The sequence below is a fragment of the Schistocerca piceifrons genome, chromosome 10, assembly GCF_021461385.2.
Source record: "Schistocerca piceifrons isolate TAMUIC-IGC-003096 chromosome 10, iqSchPice1.1, whole genome shotgun sequence".
In the NCBI taxonomy this organism is placed as follows: Eukaryota; Metazoa; Arthropoda; class Insecta; order Orthoptera; family Acrididae; genus Schistocerca; species Schistocerca piceifrons.
This window is the reverse complement of record NC_060147.1, coordinates 86,460,244-86,486,964: the sequence shown is the minus strand read 5'-3', so window position 1 is coordinate 86,486,964 and position 26,721 is coordinate 86,460,244. Positions and strand designations below refer to the sequence as shown.

Genomic DNA, 26,721 nt, shown 5'->3' with positions numbered 1-26,721 from the left:
TATACAGCTCTGCCACTGGGGACAAGAGAAATTACGGGACGATGACAGATTTTTTGCACGCGTTCTATTTAGCTACGAAGCGTCATTCACCAACAGCGGTAACGTAAACCGGCATAATATGCACTATTGGGAAACGGAAAATCCACGATGGCTGCGACAAGTGGAACATCAGCGACCTTGGCGGGTTAATGTATGGTGCGGCATTATGGGAGGAAGGATAGTTGGCCCCCATTTTATCGATGGCAATCGAAACGGTGCAATGTATGGTGATTTCCTACGTAATGTTCTACCGATGTTACTACAAGATGTTTCAGTGCATGACAGAAAGGCGATGTACTTCCAGCCTGATGGATGTCCGACACACAGCTCGCGTGCGGTTGAAGCGGTATTAGATAGCATATTTCATGACAGGTGGATTGGTCGTCGAAGCACCATACCGTGGGCCGCACGTTCACCGGATCTGACATCCCCGGATTTCTTTCCGTGGGCAAAGTTGAAGGATATTTGTTATCGTGATCAACCGGCAACGCCTGACAACATGCGTCAGCGCATTGTCAATGCATGTGCGAACATTATGGAAGATGAACTCGCTGTTGAGAGGAATGTCGTTACACGTATTGCCAAATGCATTGAGGTTGACGGACATAATTTTCAGCATTTATTGCATTAATGTGGTATTTACAGGTAATCACGCTATAACGGCATGCGTTCTCAGAAATGAAAAGTTCACAAAGGTACATGTATCACATTGGATCAACCGAAATAAAATGTTCAAACGTACCTACGTTCCGTATTTTAATTTAAAAAACCTACCTGTTACCAACTGTTCGTCTAAAATTGTGAGCCATATGTTTGTGACTATTACAGTGCCGTCCATCACAAAGCGAAAAAAGTGGTACAACTAAAACATTCATATTTCTTTAAGTACTACACGAATACGCAATAAAAAATGGAGGTTCCTATTTAAAAAAAAAATGTAGTTGATATCAGATGACCTATGGCAGCGCCATCTAGGGGGCCATCCATAGCGCCATGTGGTTTCCCCCCTTCAAGCTAGACAACTTCCGTTCTCTGTAGTTTTTTCGTTTGACACTTACTTCGTGAGATATTTGGCCCGATCACGATCAATGAACCACCCTGGATGAGATGTATGGGCAACTTGCCTGCCGGACCTGCAACTCCTCTTACGCCTGTGGTATGTGAGCGGCCTAACAGAAAAGAGGTTTCATAACAGCAGATGACAGAACTCAAATCACGCACATTTACTAAGCCAGCAGGAGGTAGCGCGAGAGCCGGTAGATGCCACCGCCCCATGAGGAACTGTTTGCTTCCGTGGGCCTTGTGATTGCAAATAGTTCCTGTAGTATCTGCAAGTGGTCTGTCTCTCTAGGGTGGGGCAAATATATTTCGAACCAGTCTTCCGTGAAGCTCTGGGCCAAGTGCCGACTGCACCTGGAGTTCTTCCGTCAGAGTGTCATTTGGAATCTTCTCTACCCATGATGCCTTGCAATTCGCCAGTCACTGCCGGCTGAACGAGATACCAGTGTGTCACCGCCATCACTAAGGCTTTTCAGCATAAGGACTCTGGTATCAGCCACCGATCTTCTCTTCATATATTGTCCTACCAAGCGAACCTTAGACTGGATCTTTGTCTGCTACCAAATAAATACCAGATTTTGCCTATTTGATCACTAAAGCGTAAATTCGGACTTGCGTAGATTCCGTGCTGATCCCGGTCCTTCACAAACTATTGTGATTAATTTTTCTCCAATGAGGAGCTTTTGGTTGATGCATTTATTAATAAAACTGTTCTACATTGTTTACCTGGATTGGTTTTCATTGTGTCTCAATCGATACAAGTCTGTCTTTTCTGGTTCTTTTTACGTTTTTGATTTATTAATGGCTTTTGGGCATCACCCGTACAGCCAGCCTCAGACAATGGAACCAACAATTATCTGATACATTCATTTAAACTTAAAAAAAAATCAAATGTTTGTGAAATCTTATGGGACTTAACTGCTAAGGTCATCAGTCCCTAAGCTTACAGACTACTTACTCTAAATTATGCTAAGAACAAACACACATACCCTGCCTGAGGGAGGACTTGAACCTCAGCCGGGACCAGCCGCTCAGTCCACGACTGCAGCGCCCTAGACCGCTCGGCTAATCCCGCGCGACATTTAAACTCAACGATCTAAATAAATTAAGATTCACTATATTATGATGTAAAAAAATTATTTCTTCATGTATTCTTATTTGTCACACTGTTATAAAATCGTATAGTAGCTTTTACACTTTTGTGGCTTCTGTTGCTAAAAGGGTTTTAATGTTTCTAGGCAAAGTAGTTCCAGAGGTCGATAGACGCTGTATTTTCCTCACTGCTGCATTTAATGAAGATAATGTATCTATCCAAAGTGTCGCCAGAATCTCCCGTGCTTGAAGCAAAGTTGAGTGGTTGTCACTATAAAGTTTCTGCTGAAATTGCAATTTTCGTGCCAAGGATATCATGAGGGTTTAGGCATCAATGCAACGTAGTGTCTCCTTTTAATTTCTTTATGTTGTGGAGAACATCATTGGGTGGCACTCCATCATATTTCACTGAGCCACTGTACATAGGTTCCTTTTCCGGAGTATCTACTTTTTCATTTCCCTTTATTCTTCTGTGTACTTTCAACCCATAACATGATGGTCTCCTTATTTTGTCGGGAAAGCTCCTGCACTGCTTCTGTAATGCGATATATAGACTAGATAATTTTGGCACTGCTGTCATAGAATTTTTACAACGTCAGTGCTGAGCGCGAGTCTGATAAAATTATGACCGTTTCACCGTTTCTTCTTTTGCGCCGGCCGGGGTGACCGAGCTGTTCTAGGCGCTACAGTCTAGAACCGTGTGACAGCTACGGCCGCAGGTTCGAATCTTGCCTCGGGCATGGATGTGTTTGATGTCCTTAGGTTGGTTAGGTTTAAGTAGTTCTAAGTTCTAGGGGACTGATGACCTCAGATGTTAAGTCCCATAGTGCTCAGAGCCATTTGAACCATTTTCTTCTTTTGCGTATTGAAGTCCCTCTAAAATCGCGAAATGTGCTGCAGTGAGTATGGACAGAACTTCAGGGGGCTTAAATTTGTCGCCTCAGTCTTTCCATCCACAAATACACTTCCTGCCCCGTCTTTTTGTTTAGACTCATCTCTGTAGTGATATGATTATGAATACAGACTGCAGAATGAGATAAACTTGTCCCAAGGCTGGGGTTCGAACTTGGATCTCGTGCTCACTAGGCCTTTACGCTAACCACCGCACCACCCTGGCACTGTAGCTAACACAGATGCCCAGATTATCCTAGTACCTCTCCTTCCCTAATACAAAACCCAATTCACACCTCAGCCATCCTAGATAAAGCTGAACTTCATATGTCTCTGCAACATATAATTTATCTCGTTAATATACCATCTCTGTAGATCTGTCTTGAGGATGGCTATGCTGCTTAGTTGTCAGCTAGAATTTTCTCATTCAGTGAACCTTGGTCGAATGGAAGGCGCATTTTTATTTTCAGCTTCATAAGGTGTTAGTGAAGGGCATTCTGAAGGGGCTTATACTTTGGGAAGAAGAAACGTATTCACAGTTAAGCTAAAGCAGCGAAGTAAAATCCTGTTAAGGGGAGTAGTTTCTTTTTAGTCAAATGTGTGTCTGCATAGCACTTTGTAATGAGCTCTCTAAGTCTTTTTTAATAAATAGTCATTTAAGAAGCGAAAACGTTTCGAGATGAATTAGACTGATTTATTTCCTGCATTGTTCTAATGGTGTTTCATTTACTTCCACCAGCAAAGTGTTAGTTGAAGTCTATTTTGCATACTTCGATGCAGACTCTATTAACTTCATACTGGCACTTATCCGGCTTCTCTAGTCTATTTGGTGTTGCTGAACTACAGCTGATGCATCTATAATCCATGTAAGACACAAGACTTGTCAGTATACGGGCTATATCAAAAAGAATTATACGATTTAAAAAAATCATTACTATTGTTTTATTTGAGATGTGCGTGAACAACATACTGTTGGAAAGAGCAAACACTCTAGCTTTACATGTGACCCGCTAGGTAGCAGCAATGTGCCAGTTCTAGGAAAAATTGTGTTCTACCTTTTGCGCAGCGCGGATCAGGAATAACTGTTCAGCGTGACTTTCATACTAGGTATGGTCAAAGAGCAGTAGGCGATGGCATGAGCAATTCCGAGAAACAGGTTTTTTTGTGTAAAGGCATATCGCCAGGCTGTCCGCGGTTGTCTGACACAGTCGTCGGATGCAGCTGCCATGGTTTCACAAGGAGTCTGCAGTTATCCGTTCGCCGTGCAGCTCGATAGCCTCAACATTCCCCCGATGTCCGTCCGGCGGGTGTTGCATCGACGTTTACACACACACAGTTCAGCTACTTCAAGCACTTCATTAAGATGACAAACAACAAGGTTTGGAGTTGTTCTGTATTTTTGTTCCTGGCAACATGGAGGATGACAGCCTCCAAGGTCACTGAATCTGACTGTATGTGATTATTTCTTGTGGAGGTTATAAAAGACTGTTTGTGTGTCTCCGCTACCAACAATAATGAATAAACTGAGACATCACGTAACAGCAACCGTGGAAGCTGTAACTCAATACACGCTCGCTGCAGCGAGGGAACTATTTGAATACCGCATTGACATATGCCGTGCATCTTCAAGGGGGCATATTGAAAACAAGGGGGCATATTGAAAACGTATGAAAAAACCTGAGTTTCCTATTCTTTAAAAAATAAATCATATTACGGGGCTATTACAAATGATTGAAGTGATTTCATAAATTCACTGTAGCTCCATTCATTGACATATGGTCACGACACACTACAGATACGTAGAAAAACTCAAAGTTTTGTTCGGCTGAAGCCGCACTTCAGGTTTCTGCCGCCAGAGCGCTCGAGAGCGCAGTGAGACAAAATGGCGACAGGAGCCGAGAAAGCGCATGTCGTGCTTGAAATGCACTCACATCAGTCAGTCATAACAGTGCAACGACACTTCAGGACGAAGTTCAACAATGATCCACCAACTGCTAACTCCATTCGGCGATGGTATGCGCAGTTTAAAGCTTCTGGATGCCTCTGTGAGGGGAAATCAACGGGTCGGCCTGCAGTGAGCGAAGAAACGGTTGAACGCGTGCGGGCAAGTTTCACGCGTAGCCCGCGGAAGTCGACGAATAAAGCAAGCAGGGAGCTAAACGTACCACAGCCGACGGTTTGGAAAATCTTACAGAAAAGGCTAAAGCAGAAGCATTTCTTAAACAGGAGATTGGAAAACCGATGGATCGGTCGTGGTGGAGATCATGATCAGCAATTCATGTCATGGCCTCCACGCTCTCCCGACTTAACCCCATGCGATTTCTTTCTGTGGGGTTATGTGAAAGATTCAGTGTTTAAACCTCCTCTACCAAGAAACGTGCCAGAACTGCGAGCTCCAATCAACGATGCTTTCGAAGTCATTGATGGGGACATGCTGCGCCAAGTGTGGGAGGAACTTGATTATCAGCTTGATGTCTGCCGAATCACTAAAGGGGCACATATCGAACATTTGTGAATGCCTAAAAAAACTTTTTGAGTTTTTGTATGCATGTGCAAAGCATTGTGAAAATATCTCAAATAAAAAAGTTATTGTAGAGCTGTGAAATCGCTTCAATCATTTGTAATAACCCTGTATATTTTGATTAGTTTCAGAAATATACAGGGTGGTCGGAAATCCCCGCTACAGACTTCTAGGACTTGTAGAGGGGAGTGAGTACATCGTATTTTAAATAGCAACCCATGTCTGGAAACGTCATCCGACGAGACTACAGAGCCTCAAGTTAAGGGCGCGGGCGTCTGTAAATGTACGTACACAGGGGGTGATTCCGTGATGATGTTGCAGACTTCCTAGGATGATGGAGAACGATAAATGTATTAGTTTGAAGTAAGGATCCCTGTACAGGGAACGAACGAGTCGAAAGTTGTAAACGAAAACCGTTCTGATGCCTCTGAAAGTTGAATACGTGTGCCGGTTCTTGTGTTGCAAAGAGTGTAGGGTTGGTAAATTTCAGTGGTGGTAGTGTGGACAAAATGAGAAAAAATGTCCAATAAACGTGGGCTCTAAAGTGAGTACATGAGGAGCTATGACCATTCGTTCATCTTCGCTAATGTGAAACACATCTCCTCTACTGAGCAACTGTTCATAGCTGTTAAGGTACGCACTTTAGAGCCCACGTTTATTGGACATTTTTTTCTCGTTATTGTCCACACTACCGCCACTGAAAGTTACCAACACTACACTCTTCGCAACACAAGAAGCGATACATGTATTCAACAGTCAGAGGTATCAGAACGGTTTTCGTTTATAACTTTCGACTCGCTCGTTTCCGGTACAGGGATCCATACTTCAAATTAATAAATTTATCGTTGTGCATCATCCTAGAAAGTCTGTAACATCGTAACGGAATCACCCCGTGTATACAAACATTTGCAGACTCCCGCGCCTATAACTTTGACGCTTTGTAGTCTCGGTGGATGACGTTTCCGGATATGGGTTCCTATTCAAAATACGATGTACTCACTCCCCTCTACAAGTCCTAGAATTTCCGACCACCCTGTAGATGTGTCAAGTCAGATCAATCTTTTTGATACACCCTGTACTTGACAGCTTGTGCAACTCGAGTTTTTACACATTCCTGAGGGCTGCCCTTCACGACGGGATTATTAACGACATATCTGAATTGATGAGTGAGTGGAGGGGAAGGTACTGACCTGCAGGTAGAGGGGGTTGAAGGAGGGCTGGTTGAAGACGAGGCCGTAGACGATCTCCTCGCCCTTCCGCTCCTCGGCGAAAGTGCCGAACAGCCGGTCCCACACGATCAGGAAACCGCCGTAGTTCTTGTCCAGGCAGTACAAGTTGCAACCTGCAAGCACACCAGCACACTTCCAGTACATAGCGCAGGCGATTGCGTTCGTGAAAAAGTTTCAAGCGTTTTTTTTTTCATAAATTTAATAAATACAAGAGAAACGCATAACATAGACTGTAGTTGTTGTTGTGGTCTTCAGTCCTGAGACTTGTTTGATGCAGCTCTCCATGCTACTCTATCCTGTGCAAGCTTCTTCATCTCCCAGTACCTACTGCAACCTACATCCTTCTGAATCCGCATAGTGTATTCATCTCTTGGTCTCCCTCTATGATTTTTACCCTCCGCACTGCCCTTCGATACTGAACTGGTGATCCCTTGATGCCTCAGAATATGTCCTACCAACTGATCCCTTCTTCTAGTTAAGTTGTGTCACAAACTCCTCTTCTCCCCAATCCTATTCAGTACCACCTCATTAGTTATGTTATCTACCCATCTAATCTTCAGCATTCTTCTGTAGCACCACATTTCGAAAGCTTCTATTCTCTCCTTGTCTAAACTATTTATCGTCCATGTTTCACTTTCGTACATGGCTACACTCCACACAAATACTTGCAGAAACAACTTCCTGACGTTTAAATCTATACTCGATGTTAACAAATTTCCCTTCTTCAGAAACATTTTCCTTGTCATTGCCAGTCTGTCTACTTCGACCATCATCAGTTATTTTGCTCCCCAAATTGTAAAACTCCTTTACTACTTTAAGTGTCTCATTTTCTTATCTAATTCCTTAGCATCGTCCGACTTAATTCGACTACATTCCATTATCCTCGTTTTGCTTTTCTTGATGTTCATCTTATATCCTCCTTTCAAGACACTGTCCATTCCGTTCAACTGCTCTTACAAGTCCTTTGCTGTCTCTGACAGAATTACAGTGTCATCGGCGAACCTCTAAGTTTTCATTTCTTGTCCACGGATTTTAATACTTACTCCGAATTTTTCTTTTGTTTCCTTTACTGCTAGCTCAATATACAGATAGAATAACATCGGGGATAGGCTACAACCCTGTCTCACTCCCTTCCCAACAACTGCTTCCCTTTCATGTCCCTCGACTCTTATAACTGCCATGTGGTTTCTGTACAAATTGTAAATACCCTTTCGCTCCCTGTACTTTACCCCTGCCACCTTCAGAATTTGAAGGAGAGTATTCCAGTCAACATTGTCAAAAGCTATCTCTAAGTTTACAAATGCTAGACACGTAGGTTTGCCGTTCCTTAATCGATTTTCTAAAATAAGACGTAGGGTCAGTATTGCCTCACGTGTTCCAACATTTCTACCGAGTCCAAACTGATCTTCCCCGAGGTCGGCTGCAACCAGTTTTTCCATTCGTCTGTAAAGAATCCGCGTTAGTATTTGCAGCCGTGGCTTATTAAACTGATAGTTCGGTAATTTTCACATCTGTCAACACCTGCTTGTAGTTATCTGTTATGTATTCTCCATCATTATTTACTACATTCCGCCAACGATGGGGAAATTATTCGATTCCGCGATAGCAGAAACCGCAGGGGTTTGAGGCGGAGCACTCGTTGAGCCACGTACGGCGTGCATTTTCATCCGGAAAGGAATTTCTTCGAAGGTTACTGTGTACATAGCGGAAATAGTGAAAATCCGAGGGCGCAAGATCAGGTGAATAACGTGGGTGCGGAATGACTTCCCAACTTAACTCCTATACAGGGTGGTCCCGAATTCATGGTACAAACTTTAATGGTAGGTGCAGGACATTGTAACAAGGATATATTGTATAGGAATGTATAGTCCCAGGTGACGCGGTGAGGCGTAAACAGGGGAAATAACGGCCGAAAGGAAAACGAAAGATTTTATTGAAATCGTTGTTGACAAGTGTCATGTTTACAGTAAGTGTTCAAAATTGCGTCCACCATGAGCGATACATGCTTGACAGCGTCGGTGCAGCGATTGGCGTACACGTTCAAAGATGCCTGGTATTTCACGCACACCTGCAGCAGCTACAGATATGCGAGCAACGAGATCCTCATCTGAGTCAACTGGAGTCTCATAAACAAGACTCTTAAGATGTCCCCATAAAAAGTAATCGAGGCAAGAGAAATCAGGAGATCGGGGTGGCCAAGGGACTGGTCCACCACGCCCAATCCATCTAGCACCAAACGTGGCATTCAGGTAATTCCGTACAGCAGTGCTGAAGTGTGCTGGCGCTCCATCGTGCTGAAACCACATGCGGTTACGAATGGCGAGCGGAACATCTTGCAGCAGTTCTGGTAACACTTCTTGCAGAAAAATAAGATAGCTTTCGCCACAGAGTCGCGTGGGTAGTAAGTATGGCCCAATCAAAAAGTCGTTCACAATACCAGCCCACACATTAATACCGAAACGTTGTTGATACGCATGTGGACGCGTTGCATGTGGATTATCTGTTGCCCACACATGGGAATTGTGCGCATTAAAGACACCCTCGCGTGAAAATGTCGCTTCATCTGTAAATAGCACATGACCTACGAAATCCGGCTGCAACGCACATTGCTGCAACAACCACTGGCAGAAGTTCACGCGAAGAGGATAATCTGCCGGATTCAATGCTTGTACTTTTTGAAAATGGAAGGGGTGTAAGCGATTTTCATTTAACACTCTGCATACAGTCTGATGACTCACATGTACGTCACGCGCAACAGTTCTTGTGCTTGACTCGGGTCTATCAGCCACTATGTTCAAGATGCGTTCTTCCAGTCTTGGAGTGCGTACAGCTCTTAAGCGACCAGCGTCATGTCTGTTGACGTCGAACGTACCTGTTTCACAAAGTTGACGATGTAACCGTTGAAAAATTCTATGATCCGGCATTCGTCGATTAGGATACTCCGCGCGATACATTCGTAACGCAGCTCTGGCGTTACCATTTGCACGGCCGTACATGTAATGCATGTCTGCTTTTTCTGCATACGTAAAGTCACCCATCGTCTACGGCAGCACAATTGTGAATGGCGCTTGTCCCTACTGCGATACATCATGTTCATCTACTGCCCTCTACCGGCAGTGACACCAACCGATCACTCCATTTCTCTTTCCCCTGTTTACGCCTCACCGCGTCACCTGCGACTATACATTCCTATACAATAAATCCTTGTTACAATGTCCTGTACCTACCATTAAAGTTTGTACCATGAATTCGGGACCACCCTGTATAGTGTAGTAGAATGTGCGTGGGCGTTATTGTGGAGTAATATCACTTCACACAGTCTTCCAGGTCGTTGTTCTCGTACTGGGTTTGCAAGACGTCTCTGTTGTTGACAACAGATGTCAGCAGTAATGGTTACATCTTCATAGCGCACCACACCGTCGCTGGTGCGTAACGTTATCTTTTGTTAATGTGCGCACAGTTATGTATGGGGAGTTTTTGTTTTGTTTGGGCTCAGCCATTCCTTATGTGGTCGGTGTCGTTCGCGAATTAACTGATGCCGAGCAAGCAGAGATGGATATGTGGACAACTGCTGATTTTTGATTTCCTTTACAGCATGCGGTACCCATACACCCGATTTTTAAACCTTCCCAAGTGAATGCAAATGTCGGACGATTTTCGTTCACAGTTCGTCACATTTGCCAGTTGTCGAGTACACAGACCTGAATCACTGTGGATTAATGCATTTAAACGCTTTTCATCAAACTCCAAATGTCTTCCTGAACGTGGAGAGTCACTAATGTCAAAACTGTCCTCCTTAAAACGAGAAACCCATTTTCTTGCCGTACTGTGTCCAGTGGCATTATCCCCATACACAAAAAAGCTCTGACTGCCTCTGCTGCTGTCACCCGCCGCCTGAACTCAAACAGAACAATATGTCGCAAATGTTCCGATTTATTCACTTGGCGCTCCATGTTCTAGCGTCCACAGCACCACTCACTATCTACAAATGACAAAGTGTAAACTCAAGTAGCAAAAGTGAACCCAATATAAAAAATGCAATCCCGTAGTACCCGGAATACCAACATGCAAAACTTATGCACCAACCTAATATTATATACAGACAAGTTGCCGTTTGCTGTTGTTTCCAAACTTGACCAATGTACTTCAGATTTTTACATGGCACTTTTAATGAACATTCGGACGGACATAGACTATATATTTGTTTAATATATAAATATGTTGTATGTAATGGAGAAACGTTGTCACCAAAACTCTTGGAAGTTCTTGACTGATTAACTCCAGAATTTTACACGATATTCTAATGAACATTCTGACTGACATGGGCTATATACCTTTAATATATGTAATATATTAATGTGTATTTAATACATGGAGGACAAATGTTACTAAAAATCTCGAAAAGGTCAAGTTTTTATAGTATATTCTTATGAATATTCAGACGGACCTAGATTACATATCTCTTGAAATGTATACAATATATAAATGTATATGTAATACATAAAGAGAAACGTTGTTGCCAAATATCTCGAAACAACAATGTACAGGTTTTCTCTCAAAACCGACTACGAGAAAGAAAATGCTGGCCTGTGCTCTGCTGTGAAAATGTGAGGTTTGTTTCTTTTCTTTCAGTTTTAACTGTAACAGAAGGGTATTTAAATCATTAGTAAAATTGGTTCTCCCATATACTCTATATTGTTTCTAATTACTTGTATTTTTAAACAGAAATGTATACACAACAATGTACCGTTTTCTTTTTACTTATCGCTGCCGAGTTTCACAGAAAACGTAAAGTTGTATTTATGGCTCATCATTTTATTATTACAGAATCCGAATGTGCAACAATACCAACAAGGCTCAAGGTCAGAGAGAGGCGATATATATATATATATATATATATATATATATATATATAGAGAGAGAGAGAGAGAGAGAGAGAGAGGGAGAGAGGGGGGGGGGAAGGGGGTGGAGGAGGAGATTAGGATGGCATATTCAACTCCCATACATATTTAGCAATTGGGAAATTATGCCAGGTTCGCTAGTACTGGTGGTTCAGGCGTAGGAATTGACAAAGAATGAGTGAAAGAAATTTTACACAACCAGTTAATATGACAACAATGTGCGCGAAACTAGCCCAGAAATTCTCACAATCGGACAAAAAGAGTATAGTGAAAATGTTTGTACTGACACTTTTAATATCACTGAAAATGATACTAATTTCTTGGAAAGAGTGACAAATCTTGGGTTTTCACTTATGGTCCAGAAACTAAGCGCCGACTCCATGCATTGGAGGGCCCCAACTTCACCGACAGCGAAAAAAATCTAATGATCAAATCCAGATTCAAAGCAATAATGATTTCTTTTTAAAAAAAAAAAATCGTGGAGTTGTTCATCTGCACTGGTTTCCTTGAGGTTCTTGCTCAACTTGGTGAAAAAATAAGAAAAGAAACGACTCGAATTGTGGTCGACCAAGTCATGGGTTCTGCATCAAGACACACTAGCTGATACCTTGTTCTTTGTGAAGAGGTTTCCAACGAAGTATAGCATCCCAGTGCTAGACCATCCACCTTATTCGCCTGACCCAGCCCTGTAATATCTATTATCCAACGCCTAATCTGCATCATTAATCGGTTGAATCAGTGAAAGCACCATCAGGATCATAGAGGAAGATTTCGAGCACGTTTTTTTTTTTTTTTTTTTTTTTGGGGGGGGGGAGGCAGCAGCGGACTTACCGTGGTGGACACGGTGGTGCTTCGGCGTGTTGAGCACCCACTCGAGGGGGCCCAGCGTGGTGACCGCCTGCGTGTGGATCCAGAACTGGTACAGCAGGTTAAACTGCTGGTGCACCAGGAAGTGCGACGGCGGGATGGCCAGCGCCAACGGTAGGTAGAACACCTGCGGACAACACGAGGCCACTGTACAGCCCATCCCAGAGGGGGACCGTTCTGGTAAGGTGACCAGAGAGGTGAATTCCTCACTTCAAATTCCTGCCCATCCCCGTGATCTTCCAAAATCACTCCCCAACACTCATGGACGTGGCACAGTCAGTGTGGTACGTACAGGTTGTCTGAGAAATTCTCCCCTCCCCCCCCCCCCCCCCCTCCCTCGTGCCTCTTTACAGTATTAAGGAAGGAAATAGCTGGTTTTGGTGCCGCTTCGCAATGAAAGTACCATTAGCGTTGCAACGACCTCATTAAAAAATTGGCCATGCTCGATTAGGAATCGCGCTCTATGGGTCCCATACAAATTTACATAATGTATGTAGATATTTTATCCATTCGGGTAACTGAGAATCTCTACGACTTTTGGCTGTTACCGACAAGATATCGGTTCCGGATTTTCTTACTTTCTTTCCTTTACTTATACTGTAAACCTCGCTTCCTGCTGAAGTATTCGATCTAGCTCAAAGGGAGGCATCCTATAGGTTCTCATTATTATTTTTATTTGTTTATAAGACTGGCATACAACTTAAGCAACGCAATTGCCTTTTAAAAATTTAAAAATTGTCACATTTAATTTAAAAAATGCAATCTACATACGAACTTCATAGATAATATTTCATAAATATGGACAACTACGCTGTATCGTATTTGTGCAGCGTGTAGTATACATGTCAGCTAAAGATTACTGCAGCCTACTCATTGAAAATCGTTTCAATAAAGACATGTTGCTGCTCAATAATACATCGTCTGACGTGACAGTCTTCACCATTCCACTTTTGCAACCATGCCAACCACTAGTTCGCCCATCGATTTTACAACAACTTTAGTGGAAAGAAGCCTGCTGCCTCATCTTTGGAACGGCGTCCAACTTCACCATGACAACCAGTGGTTCCAAACGGTTCATAACAGGCGCTGAGAGGGCAACCCATTTACTGCCAAACCGAAGTTCATTTATCCTACATTTATTTACATTTATATATTTTTAACGCTTCTTAATTGACAATAGCTGTTTAATAAGCTAAGTTTAGTGTGTGTTTATTTCTTGACAATGTTCTTTTAACTAAGAAATTTTACATTGTTATTCGACTTATAACTCATTGGTTAGTAATGACATCATGCCGTCAGAAGTGGGCGGAGCCTCCATTATATATGGTAAGACGTGCACTGGTTTCTCCAGTAGTGATTCTCCAGCTGAAAGAGGTTCCTACACAATGGTAATTCATCGTTTTAGAGCTTTATAACTTTATGTATTTTCTTTAAGGTATGTAGCCCTCTAATTAAAGCACTGTATACTACCTGTAGGTCTGAAGATGACCACAGCCGTGGTCGAAACCGGTCACGTTAATAAATAAATCGTGATCAAGACTGTTTTTAATAGTAAATATCTGATGATTGAGTTTACAAACATCAAAATATGTGACAAATGGCCATATCTTTTGATTCCATTGACTTAGACACTTGAGGGTAATTTATTTATTTGTTTATTTATTTATTTATTTTACACTGCTAAGGGATCTTGAATTTCAGAATGTGACATAAATTTCAATTTGACACGTCTATCTGTTCGTGAGACAGACACAGACAGACAGCCAAGTGATCTATAAGCATTCAATTTCTACCAATTGAGAAAAGAAACCCTAGAAAGGCTTGTGAAGGAAACGATCTAAACCGAAGTTTGTGAATGAATTATCTAATGATGATATGGAGCTGTGTTTGCTGTATGTTGTGCTTTGTTGACACAGTTTACAAATGCCATGACTCTTTTGAGAGGATTGTTTCCTGACGAATGTATAGTATGTTGCAGTTCTGAATGAACGTAATTTCTGCTCTAAGAAAAGCCCCAAATACATACAAGAGTTGGGAACCCTGGCTCGTATTATGATATGGGCCTGGGCATCATCAGAATATGCACTCCACCATATTTCTATTTTTCAAGGTGACGGAAATGGAAATTTTGTTCGGACAGGTTCAAACGTGATTAATACCTCAGCTCTAAATCGTGGAATCGTGGATCATATGTGGCTACAGCACAATTTTCTATTCAGGTGCAAGAATTCCTTGAGGTTCATTTCTGAGGCTATTAGATCGGGCATTATTCAGTAAGATTTCCAGTCCCTTGAAATGAGTATCTCTAAGTCCAGTCCTTTGAATGCCAGACACTTGATGATTGGGACTTACTAAATCTCACTGGCTTACTGTCATTAGTGCACTAATGCAGAACTGCGAAAGAGTGTTGAGAAAGCCTTTTCAAGTGTAGCTCCTGAGATGCTCCATAAGATGTCAAGGAGATCATTGAAATATACAGATCTCTTTGTAAGGTGCACATGCAGATGCACTAGATAAATAGTTTTTAAATGTAAATACCTCAATATGCGATAGACAGTACTGTCTCCTCTCGTGGAGGCCATATCTGTTGGTCAAGTGCAGTAAACAGAACTAAAGAGATGAAAAAGAAATCCGTTCCAGTCCAGTTTGAGTTTAACCACGGATCCCCCTATGTACCTGAAGATAACCATACACAGGGTTCAGATTCTAAGTAGAGGCCACTTGGAAACAGACTATGTAATACACAAAAGTTGTGATCAACTGGGAAAATATAAAAAAATGTGGCCCTGTCCATTCACCCAAGCTGAACTGTGCTTTCCTGAAATTTCTCTACATTTCTTCAGGCATAAACACACTTCTCTCACAGTCCAGTGCAGGCAGTCGATACATAACGTCTAATCCAAAGACCTAGCGTCAAATACGTACTTACCCAGCCACCCTCATGTGGATTTTCCCATGATTTCGCTAAGTACCTTGAAACATTAGTAAAGAAGGCTCAAATCCTTAACACAGTCTCTATCATACATACTCTTATCACTTAAGGCCCTGTATTACATTAAAGAATTGTGACAATGTGAAGACCAACCTTCAACACACTACCCACAGGGTCTGTGGTTTTCAATGTTTTCCCTAAATCACTTCCCAACACACTCACGCATAATGCAACCACTACAGCAGGTATATAAAATCCATTCTCGCAGAGACATTCCCTTTGGAACGAGTGTTGGAAAGAAAACGTAAAGCTAGAAAAATGTGTATTGTTTTTGTTAAAAAACGTTCTCTATATGTTTAATGTAAATAATTAGGATGTATTGATAATTACAGTTAAGCTTTGTAGCTCATTATGTTTCAGAAAAATAAAACAATTTAAACAAGAATTATTAAATAGTGTAATGGATAAGGCTGCTGCTTGTGGCAATAGGAAAATTCGCGGTTAAGGGGACCACACCGTGGTTCAAGTCGAAAAAATTCGATTTTCGGTTTTCATCATATTTCGATAGATTAAGGTTTTATTTAAGTACTCTGAAAAGGATTTTGCTTAAAAAAATTTTTTTTCGAGCATTTAAAGAGTATTTTCCTACCACGTGTGTTTATGTACCACGCCCGCTTTTCTGTCACCCACTTTTCTGCATATATTTTACATCTTTTATCCCCTACATTGCACGTTAGGGATATTTTTTTTAACTCCCGAGTGTGTTGGCTACCCTTGGAATGCAACGGTCGGTATTCTTTTGTTTCTGCTGTTTGTAAACGACTCGCTTTCGAACACGCGGTTATAGTTTTGTTCAAGTGTGGTTGCGAGTAGCTGTTATAGACAACTTGCAGGTATACTATGGGCAAACAATTAGGAGAAATAAAGAAAATCTGGAGGCAATGAAGAGAGATGTTTGGGCCATATTCTTCCATAAGTACTCTACTGATGATAAGCCATGTCATGGATTGTGTCCATCAAGAGAAAATTCGTGGTGCAAATACAATAGGGCTCAGGCAACTGGAGAATCTTATTCTCATCGGCATTCTCTTCCTGCTGCTGTTATTACAGCAATTAAACCTATTTTCAGAGACTTGGTTCATCCTGGCCTTCTAAGGAAATGTCTGCATGGGCAGACACAGAACCAAATGAATGTTTCAACAGCATAATTTGGAACCGCCCTCCTAAAACTGTATTTGTAGACATGCATACAATGAAACTAGGAGTTCATGATGCTGTTATTACACTCAGTGGTGGTAATATTGGAAAGTGTTGGGTACTGAAAAAGCTGGGAATTAATCCTGGGGAAAATATGATCACTGGCTGCAACATTACGATAAAATGAGGATAGCCGTTGCAGACAGGACTGTATCTAATATGGCCAACAAAGCAAGACAAACATCCAGGAAGGTGAAAAATAAGCTGGAAGACCTGCTAGAGGCCAAAGAAGGGCCATCATATGCAGCAGGACAGTTTTAATTAACTGTAAGTAACGAATTTCAAAAGTTTTTTCTTTAAAGTCAAATTCCAGCAAACTAAAATTTTAATTACATATGCCCAATTATATCAGAAACGATCATAGATAAATGAATGAAATTTTCAGGGACTCTGCATAACATAAGAAGCCACCTCTGGTACTTCATTCATTAATATTCCCCCATTAGGAAGTTCACAAAAAAATATTGTCTGCAGAAAAAACTTAAAATTTTTTGTTAATAAAATAAAAAAGTATTTCTTAAAAACTGTAAAATGGATAAAGTAGATTTTAGTATAGTTGACTCTATTAGCATCATGTAACATACAGTACAAATATTAAAGTCCTGCATCAAATAGTTTTTTCAGAAATGGGTCAAATACTTGGCAAAATTAACACAGGTTAGATAGGCAGAGTGTGGTCCCCTTAAGTCCTAGTGCTGCAAACAATTCCATTTGTGATTACTGGGTTATTTTTAATTAAGTTAGTCTGAAGATGTACAATACAGTTAGCGCTTCAGCATGTCCCAAATGAGTGAAACTACAGTATCAGCAAAATGGGGGGGGGGGGGGGGGAGTGAGTGGGTGGTGAGCAGAGGCCACACAAGTGTGTGGAATGATGGTGAGGATACTCACGAATCCGCACCAGCCCTGCAGCAGTGACTGCCGCAGCCCCACGGCCAGGTTGTACTCCTCGGAGCTGTGGTGCACCTGGTGCTGCGCCCACAGGATATGCACCTCTGCAAAATCAAAATTCCGGAACTAATTATTACTTATTTCTGTACTTCGTGCTTTACTAGCTTTATACCTGCGGCTTCACGTGCTTACACATATGCCACACGCAGATACACTCTAAAGGGGGGGGGGGGGGGGGGAGAACAACACACCATGAAGAAATTATCCGAATTGGAGTGACATTGATGTGAAGTACGTTTACAGACCAACAAATATTATGATTTAAGAAAAATTGGATAATTGATTCAAGAGAAAGAGCTTCATAATTTGAGCAAGACAGTAGAGCATTGGTTCGTTCAAATTGGTTCAAATGGCTCTGAGCACTATGGGACTTAATATCTGTGGTCATCAGTCCCCTAGAACTTAGAACTACTTAAACCTAACTAACCTAAGGATAAGGTGGGTAGATCACATAACTAATGAGGAAGTATTGAATAGGATTGGGGAGAAGAGAAGTTTGTGGCACAACTTGACCAGAAGAAGGGATCGGTTGGTAGGACATGTTCTGAGGCATCAAGGGATCACCAATTTAGTATTGGAGGGCAGCGTGGAGGGTAAAAATCGTAGAGGGAGACCAAGAGATGAATACACTAAGCAGATTCAGAAGGATGTAGGTTGCAGTAGGTACTGGGAGATGAAGTACGTTGCACAGGATAGAGTAGCATGGAGAGCTGCATCAAACCAGTCTCAGGACTGAAGACCACAACAACAACAACAACCTAAGGACATCACACACATCCATGCCTGGAGCAGGATTCGAACCTGCGACCGTAGGAGCTGCGCGGTTCCGGACTGAAGCGCCTAGAACCGCTCGGCCAGAACTTCCGGCTTGTCGGTTCGTCTCTGGCCCTTGTGCAAAGAGTTATTTCGCTTGGCACTGATTGGTAAGAGTTGTTGGATGTGCTCCTGACGGATATCGTGCGAAATTCTGCCCAACTGACGTCTTAGATTTTCAAAATGAGAGATGGTTGGAAGGGCTTTGCACTGACTTTTAAAACGCCCCTCGTATCTTTCACGGAGAGTCATCGACAGTGGTACAACTGACTTCAAGATGCCCCAGGAAAATGTGCTGGGATCCTTGCTGCCCATGTTTTGCGTTCATGACCTAGAAGGCAATATTAACAGCAGCATGATAGACATGAGTCTTGTGGTGGCTTCCTATCACGCTGGCAGTGCACTGGACACATTCTGAGCGCCTTAGTGGTTTGCTGTCTGCAAAGCACACTTCTTGGTTGCGTTTCACAAGGTGCTATATGTCACTGGTACGAGTTATGATCCGAAGATGGTTGTTCAATAACAGATACCGGTTGTCTAACTACTTATTTGTACTGCGATCAAGACGGATTGACAGTGAGATACGAAGTCTTTTACAACTAAGGCCCGTAATGCAGAAGGTTGCAAACGCAGGAAAATATAGCTACACTCCTGGAAATTGAAATAAGAACACCGTGAATTCACTGTCCCAGGAAGGGGAAACTTTATTGACACATTCCTGGGGTCAGATACATCACATGATCACACTGACAGAACCACAGGTGCATAGACACAGGCAACAGAGCATGCACAATGTCGGCACTAGGAGGAGAAAACTGGTGATTGAAATTTCATGAGAAGATCCTGTCGCAACGAAAAACGCCTCTGTTTCAATGATTGCCACTCCAATTCACGTATCATGTCTGTGACACGATCTCCCCTATTTCGCGATAATACAGAACGAGCTGCCCTTCTTTGTACTTTTTCGATGTCATCCGTCAGTCCCCCCTGATGCGGATCCCACACCGCACAACAATACTCCAGAATAGGGCGGACAAGCGTGGTGTAAGCAGTTTCTTTAGTAGACCTGTCACACCTTCTAAGTGTTCTGACAATGAATTGCAGTCTTTGGTTTGCTCTACCCACAATATTATCTATGTGATCGTTCGAATTTAGGTTATTTGTAATTGTAATCCCTCAGTATTTAGTTGAATTTACAGCCTTCAGATTTGTGTGACTTATCGCGTAATCGAAATTTAGCTGATTTCTTTTAGTAGTGATGTGAATAACTTCACACTTTTCCTTATTCAGGGTCAAGTGCCACTTTTCGCACCGTACAGATATCTTATCTAAATCATTTTTCAAGTCGTTTTGATCATCTGATGACTTTACAAGACGGTAAATGACAGCATAATCTGTGTCGAGAGGTTGTAACAATGGAAAACTGTACTGAAATGCAGGAGGATCTGCAGCGAATTGACGCATGGTGCAGGGAATGGCAATTGAATCTCAATGTAGACAAGTGTAATGTGCTGCGAATACGTAGAAAGATAGATGCCTTATCATTTAGCTACAAAATAGCAGGTCAGCAACTGGAAGCAGTTAATTCCATAAATTATCTGGGAGTTCGCATTAAGAGTGATTTAAAATGGAATGATCATATAAAGTTGATCGTCGGTAAAGCAGATGCCAGACTGAGATTCATTGGAAGAATCCTAAGGAAATGCAATCCGAAAACAAAGGAAGTAGGTTACAGTACACTTGTTCGCCCACTGCTTGAATACAGATCAGCGGTGTGGGATCTGTAGCAGATAGGGTCGATATAAGAGGTAGGGAAGATCCAACAGAGAGCAGCGCGCTTCGTTACAGGATCATTTAGTAATCGCGAAAGCGTTACGGAGATGATAGATAAACTCCAGAGAAAGACTCTGCAGGAGAGACGCTCAGTAGCTCGGTACAGGACTTTTGTTAAAGTTTCGAAAACATACCTTCACCGAAGAGTAAGCAGTATATTGCTCCCTCCTACGTATATCTCGCGAAGAGACCATGAGGATAAAATCAGAGAGATTAGAGCCCACACAGAGGCATACCGACAATCTTTCTTTCCACGAACAATACGAGACTGGAATAGAAGGGAGAACCGATAGAGGTACTCAAGGTGCCCTCCGCCACACACCGTCAGGTGGCTTGCAGAGTATGGATGTAGATGTAGATGTAGAAACAATCTAAGACGGCTACTTAGATTGTCACCTATGTCGTTAATATAGTAATATAATATATAAAAGAGATGGGAAATGAATTGAACAGTTTGGTTGTATTTCCCATGGCAACCATACAAAGAATGTATGCTTCCTGTGTCTGTATGTAGCCACAGCTTGTTACAAAAAACATAAAAACGGCCGTTAGCCAGTTTGCTATGTCTGTTTCTTCGTGTCCATCTCTTCCGTGCGTTATCGGACCAAATCACGGCCTTTAGAGGATTAGACTGGTTCTAACTTCCAGCATGTGGCGGCTAAGTTTGGGCACGATCAGTTAGCATCTCGGCTCACGTAAAGAAACGAGAATTAGTCTCTCTCTCTCTCTCTCTCTCTTTCCCTCCCAACTATCGCGTGAGCAAGGACCTTGTCTCAGTGGTCGCGGACTGGCTCATAGATACGATCGCCGCTGCCTGTGGCGTCACACAGCCGCGGCTAGAAGCTGCGCCCAAGGCGACCAAGGCGACGCGGAAGAGAAATGCCCAGTCAGAGGCGAATATTTCAGGCTTAGCCCACACGCCCCAGCAAGACTACAGCTAGCCACGCCTACACATCCTTGGTCCGGACCATCGTCGTATATTCTAATGTCACTCAGGCACTATATCCTTACCTCCAGCTCCACAGCACTTTGCATCTTTGTAGTGCTACATCTTCAGTGGGCTGCGATATCCAGATCTACATCTACACTGGTGTCCAAAATTTAGGGACGAAAGCAACTTTCGCACCATGTGCGACTGCGGAGTAACACAGCTCAACGAAACTCGCACCATACGTAGAAAGAACTACTACGGTACAGCAGAGTAGGTGAGTGAAAGAAGTACGCAATGAGACGAACATAAATGTCACTTATTTGAAGACAATAATCAAACAGTAGTCATAACAATTGCTGAGGATCTCCTGGACCTTACAGAACTCTGGACAAGGTTCTTAATACACTGAAGAACCAAAGAAACAGGAACACCTGCCTAATATCGTGTAGGGTCCCCGCGAGCACGCAGAAGCGCCGCAGCAACACGTAGCGTTGACTCAACTAATCTCTGAAGTAGTACTGGAGGGAACTGATACCATGAATCCTGCAGGGTTGTTCATAAATCCTGCGGAGTACGAAGGGGGGGGGAGAGGTCTTTTCTGGAGAGCACGTTGCAAGGCATCTCAGACGTGCTCAGTAATGTTATGTCTGGGGAGTTTGGTGGCCAGCAGAAGTGTCTAAACACAGATGAGTGTTTCTGGAGCCACTCTGTAGCAATTCTGGACGTGTGGGGGGGCTCGCATTGTGCTGCTGGAATTGGTCAAGTCTATCGGAATGCACAATGGACGTGAATGGATGCACGTGATCGGAAAGGAGGCTTACGTACGTGTCACCTGTCAGAGTGTAATCATATACAGTAGATGTTCTTGCAACATACTGTGTCTTACCTTTATCTGCGATAGTGATGTAGGCCGAGACAATGAATTAAAATTTGTACTACTGTCCGGAATCGAACCCAGGTCTCCTCCATACTACACTCATGCTCATAAATTAAGGATAATTGCAGAATGTGGTGCCACACAACGTGGCACTACACAAAGTTGGCAGTAATAGCATTGGCACATGGGGAACACACACAACACAGGTCTGTAAGTCCACCATATTGGTTATAAGTTGAGGAAAACGTCCAGAAACACATGTGCTACAAAACGCTACTGTTTCCTGCGCATGTAACCCTACATCAATTTGGGATATGATCACCATGCACATGTACACAGGCCGCACAACGGGTTGGCATACTCTGGATCAGGTTGTCGAGCAGCTGCTCGGGTATAGCCTCCCATGCATGCACCAGTGCCTGTCGGAGCTCCTGAAGTGTCCTAGGGGTTTGAAGACGTGCAGCGATACGTCGACCGAGTGCATCCCAGACGTTCTCGATGGGGTTTAGGTCTGGAGAACAGGCAAGCCATTCCATTTGCCTGATATCTTCTGTTTCAAGGTACTCCTCCACGATGGCAGCTCGGTGGGACCATGCATTATCATCCAACAGGAGGAAGGTGGGACCCTCTGCACCCCTGAAAAGGCGGACAATCTGGTGCAAAATGACGTCCTGATACACCTGATTTCTTACAGTTCCTCTGCCAAAGACATGCAGGGGTGTACGTGTACAAATCATAATACCACCCCACACCATTAAACCGCGACCTCCATACAGGTCCCTTTCAAGGTCATTAAGCGGTATTTGGTTCCTGGTTCACACCAGATGAAAACTCGGCGAGAATCAGTGTTCAGACACTCGTCTGTGAACATAACCTGGGACCACTGTTCCAGTGTCCATGTACTGTGTTCTTGAAGCCAGGCTTTATGGGCTCTCCTGCGACCAGGGGTCAGTGGAATGCACCTTTCAGGTATCCAGGCGAATAAACCGTGTCTGTTCAGTCGTCTGTAGACTGTGTGTCTGGAGACAACAGTTCCAGAGGCTGCGGTAAGGTTCCGAGCAAGGCTACCTACAGTACTCCGTGGTCTTGCACGCTGTGGACGTCCCGTACTGTGGCGCCTACCCACGTTTCCTGTCTGCCGGAATGGTTGCCATAATCGTGAGATCACACTTTGTGGCACACGGAGGGCCTGTGCTACGACCTGCTGTGTTTGACTAGCCTCCAGTCGCCCTAGTATCCTACCCCTCATAATGTCATCAGTATGTGTTCTTTGAGCCATTTTCAACACACAGTCACCTTTAGCACGTCTGAAAACGTCTGCACACTTACTCGCTGCACCGTACTCTGAATGCACCAACACACCTCTGCTTATGTGGACTGCTGCCAGCGCCCCCATGGGACGACCGCAGGACAAATGCACCGCATGGTCATACCCTGAGGTGATTTAAACCCACAAACCGCCCACAAGAGCGTTGTTTCACCATGCACCAGCATTATCCTTAATTTATGAGCACAAGCGTAGTTATCTCCATTGTCTATTGCTCTACAACAGCACTGTGGCTACCACTCCAGCATGGACGACCCTAGTACGTCTCTCTCCCAACGCAAAATGCAGTTTACGCTGTAGCCTGTTGCTGTTCCCCTTCTAAGCTCGCATCAGGCTTTCCGATATTGGAATAGCTCCTTAGCAATGGGCGAAATGGGGTTAGTCTTATTCATATCTCAGGCGTACATGATATACTAATCACACACGGTCTATTTTCCTGAGATATATTGAGTCCCAACTTTATCTGCAATAATGATGTAGGCTGAGGTGAGACTTGGGATCTGCATCAGGGAAGGAGACGTAGTAGGGTAGTAAGTGTAGCGGTGGTAGCCGCAGTCCCATCGTGGCACAGTGGGTAGTGCATTTGCTTAGTAAGCAGGAGACCTTGGTTCTATCCTGGCACTGGTAAAAATTTTAATTAATTGCTTCAGCCTACATGCTTATTGTATTACGCTTTCCTTCTCTTTCTCCACAGGATGACCACAGCTCATGCCAAGGCTGTGAAGAACAACTGAAAAACCTGATATTGTTTCTAACATGTATTAGAAGTCACAACACTCTCCTATTTGCAGTGACGTTACAGGTTCTGTGAAGGACAGCTATCAGCAAATCCAGGTTCAAATGGCTCTGAGCACTATGGGACTTAACATCTGTGGTCATCAGTCCCCTAGAACTTAGAACTACTTAAACCTAACTAACCTAAGGACATCACACACATCCATGCCCGAGGCAGGATTCGAATCTGCGACCGTAGCAGTCGCGCGGTTCCGGACTGAGCGCCTAGAACCGCTAGACCACCGCGGCCGGCAGCAAATCCAGGAAAGCCTGGTATGAGAACAGTGCTCAGACTGCTTCTCGACTTTTCTCTTTAAAGTATTCTGAAGCAAATATTGTGTCACAGTCGCTGCTCACGGTCGAAATACCTCGATACAGGTACTACGCTTTATCTAAACAACGATGTTGAGTATGATATTAATTATGTAAAGGTTTTTTTAAATTACCGCTACCAGTCAGAAACTTATTTATTTAGCGACATGTTTCGAAGGAATACCTCATCTTCAGGCTTCAGATGAAACCTTTACATACTTCTCCAGACAGTCACGGTCAAAAAATAGTCAAGATGATATTTATTAATTAAAATATGATACTGCGTGAAGAGTTTGACAGAGCACTGAAAGACCTAAGTCGAAACACGACCCCGGCAGTAGAAAACATTCCAATAGAACTAGTGACAGCCTTGGGAGAGCCAGTCCTCACAAACGTCTACCATCTGGTGAGCAAGATGTATGAGACAGTCGGAATACCCTCAGACTTCAAGAAGAATATAATAATTCCAATCCCAGAGAGACCATGCGTTGACAGATGTGAAATATACCGAACTATCAGTTTAATAAGTCACGGCTGGAACATACTGAAGCGAATTCTTTACAGACGACTGGAAAAACTGGCAGAAGCCGACCTCGGGGAAGATCAGTTTGAATTCCGTAGAAATGTCGGAACACGTGAGACAATACTGACCCTACGACTTATCTTAGAAGAAAGATTAAGGAAAGGCAAATCTACGTTTCTAGGATTTGTAGATTTGGAGAAAGCTTTTGACAATGTTGACTGGAATACTCTCTTTCAAATTCTGAAGGTGACTGAGGTCAAATACAGGGAGCGAAAGGCTATTTACAATTTGTACAGAAACCAGATGGCAGTTATAAGAGTCGAGGGGCATGAAAGGGAAGCAGTGGTAGGGAAGGGAGTGAGACATGATTGTAGCCTCCCGCCGCTGTTATTCAATCTGTATATTGAGCAAGCAGTAAAGGAAACAAAAGAAAAATTCGGAGTAGGAATTAAAATCCATGGAGAAGAAATAAAAACGTGAGGTTCGTCGATGACATTGTAATTCTGTCAGAGACACCAAAGGACTTGGAAGAGCAGTTGAACGGAATGGACAGTGTCTTGAAAGGAGGATATAAGATGAACATCAACAAAAGCAAGACGAGGATAATGGAATTTAGTCGAATTAAATCAGGCGATGCTGAGGGAATTAGATTAGAAAATGAGACACTTAAAGTAGTAAAGGAGTTTTGCTATTTGAGGAGCAAAATAACTGATGATGATCGAAGTAGAGAGGATACAAAATGTGGACTGGCGATGGCAAGGAAAGCGTTACTGAAGAAGAGGAATTTGTTAACATCGAGTATAGATTTAAGTAGGAAGTCGTTTCTGAAAGTATTTGTATGGAGGGTAGCCACGTATGTAAGTGAAACGTGGACGATAAATGGTTTAGACAAAGAATAGAAGCTTTCGAAATGTGGTGCTACAGAAGAATGCTGAAGATTAGATGGGTAGATCACATAACTGATGAGGAGATACTGAATAGGATTGGAGAGAAGAGGAGTTTGTGGCACAACGTGACTAGAAGAAGGGATCGGTTGGTAGGGCATGTTCTGAGGCACCAATGGATCGCCAATTCAGTATTGGAGGGCAGCGTGGAGTGTAAAAATCGTAGAGGGAGACCAAGAGATGAATAAACTAAGCAGATTCAGAAGGATGTAGGCTGCAGTAGGTACTGGGAGATGAAAAGGATTGCACAGGATAGAGCAGAATGGAGAGCTGCATCAAACCAGTCTCAGGACTGAGGACCACAACAACAACAATTAAAACAGCGATACAAATACGTCGATAACTTATGAGACACTTTGAAATTTACGATTGAAAAGCAACCTTTTTGTTTTATGTATGAAATGCATTCTGTTTAGTTTTTTGTGTTTAATTTTCTTCTGGCAGTGTATTTCGTTTGGTGAGCTGAAGTGCGTACGACATTTTTGGGGAAGCCGACCGGAGTGGCCGAGCGGTTCTAGGCGCTACAGTCTGGAACCGCGCGACCGCTACGGTCGCAGGTTCGAATCCTACCTCGGGCATGGATGTGTGTGATGTCCTTAGGTTAGTCAGGTTTAAGTAGTTCTAAGTTCTAGGGGACTGATGACCTCA

The 26,721-nt window shown here is 43.0% G+C and overlaps 1 protein-coding gene across 1 annotated transcript in view; it reads right to left on the bottom strand.

Moving 5' to 3' along the window:
• LOC124718925 (alkylglycerol monooxygenase-like) overlaps positions 1–26,721 on the bottom strand; it is a 192,973-nt gene that overhangs the window by 13,395 nt on the left and 152,857 nt on the right. The window contains exons 4-6 of the mRNA XM_047244579.1: positions 17,680–17,783; positions 12,564–12,726; positions 6,793–6,944 (exon numbers count right to left, since the gene is read on the bottom strand). Of these exons, the coding sequence (XP_047100535.1) occupies positions 6,793–6,944; positions 12,564–12,726; positions 17,680–17,783 (419 nt within the window). The remainder of the gene's footprint in view (positions 1–6,792; positions 6,945–12,563; positions 12,727–17,679; positions 17,784–26,721) is intronic.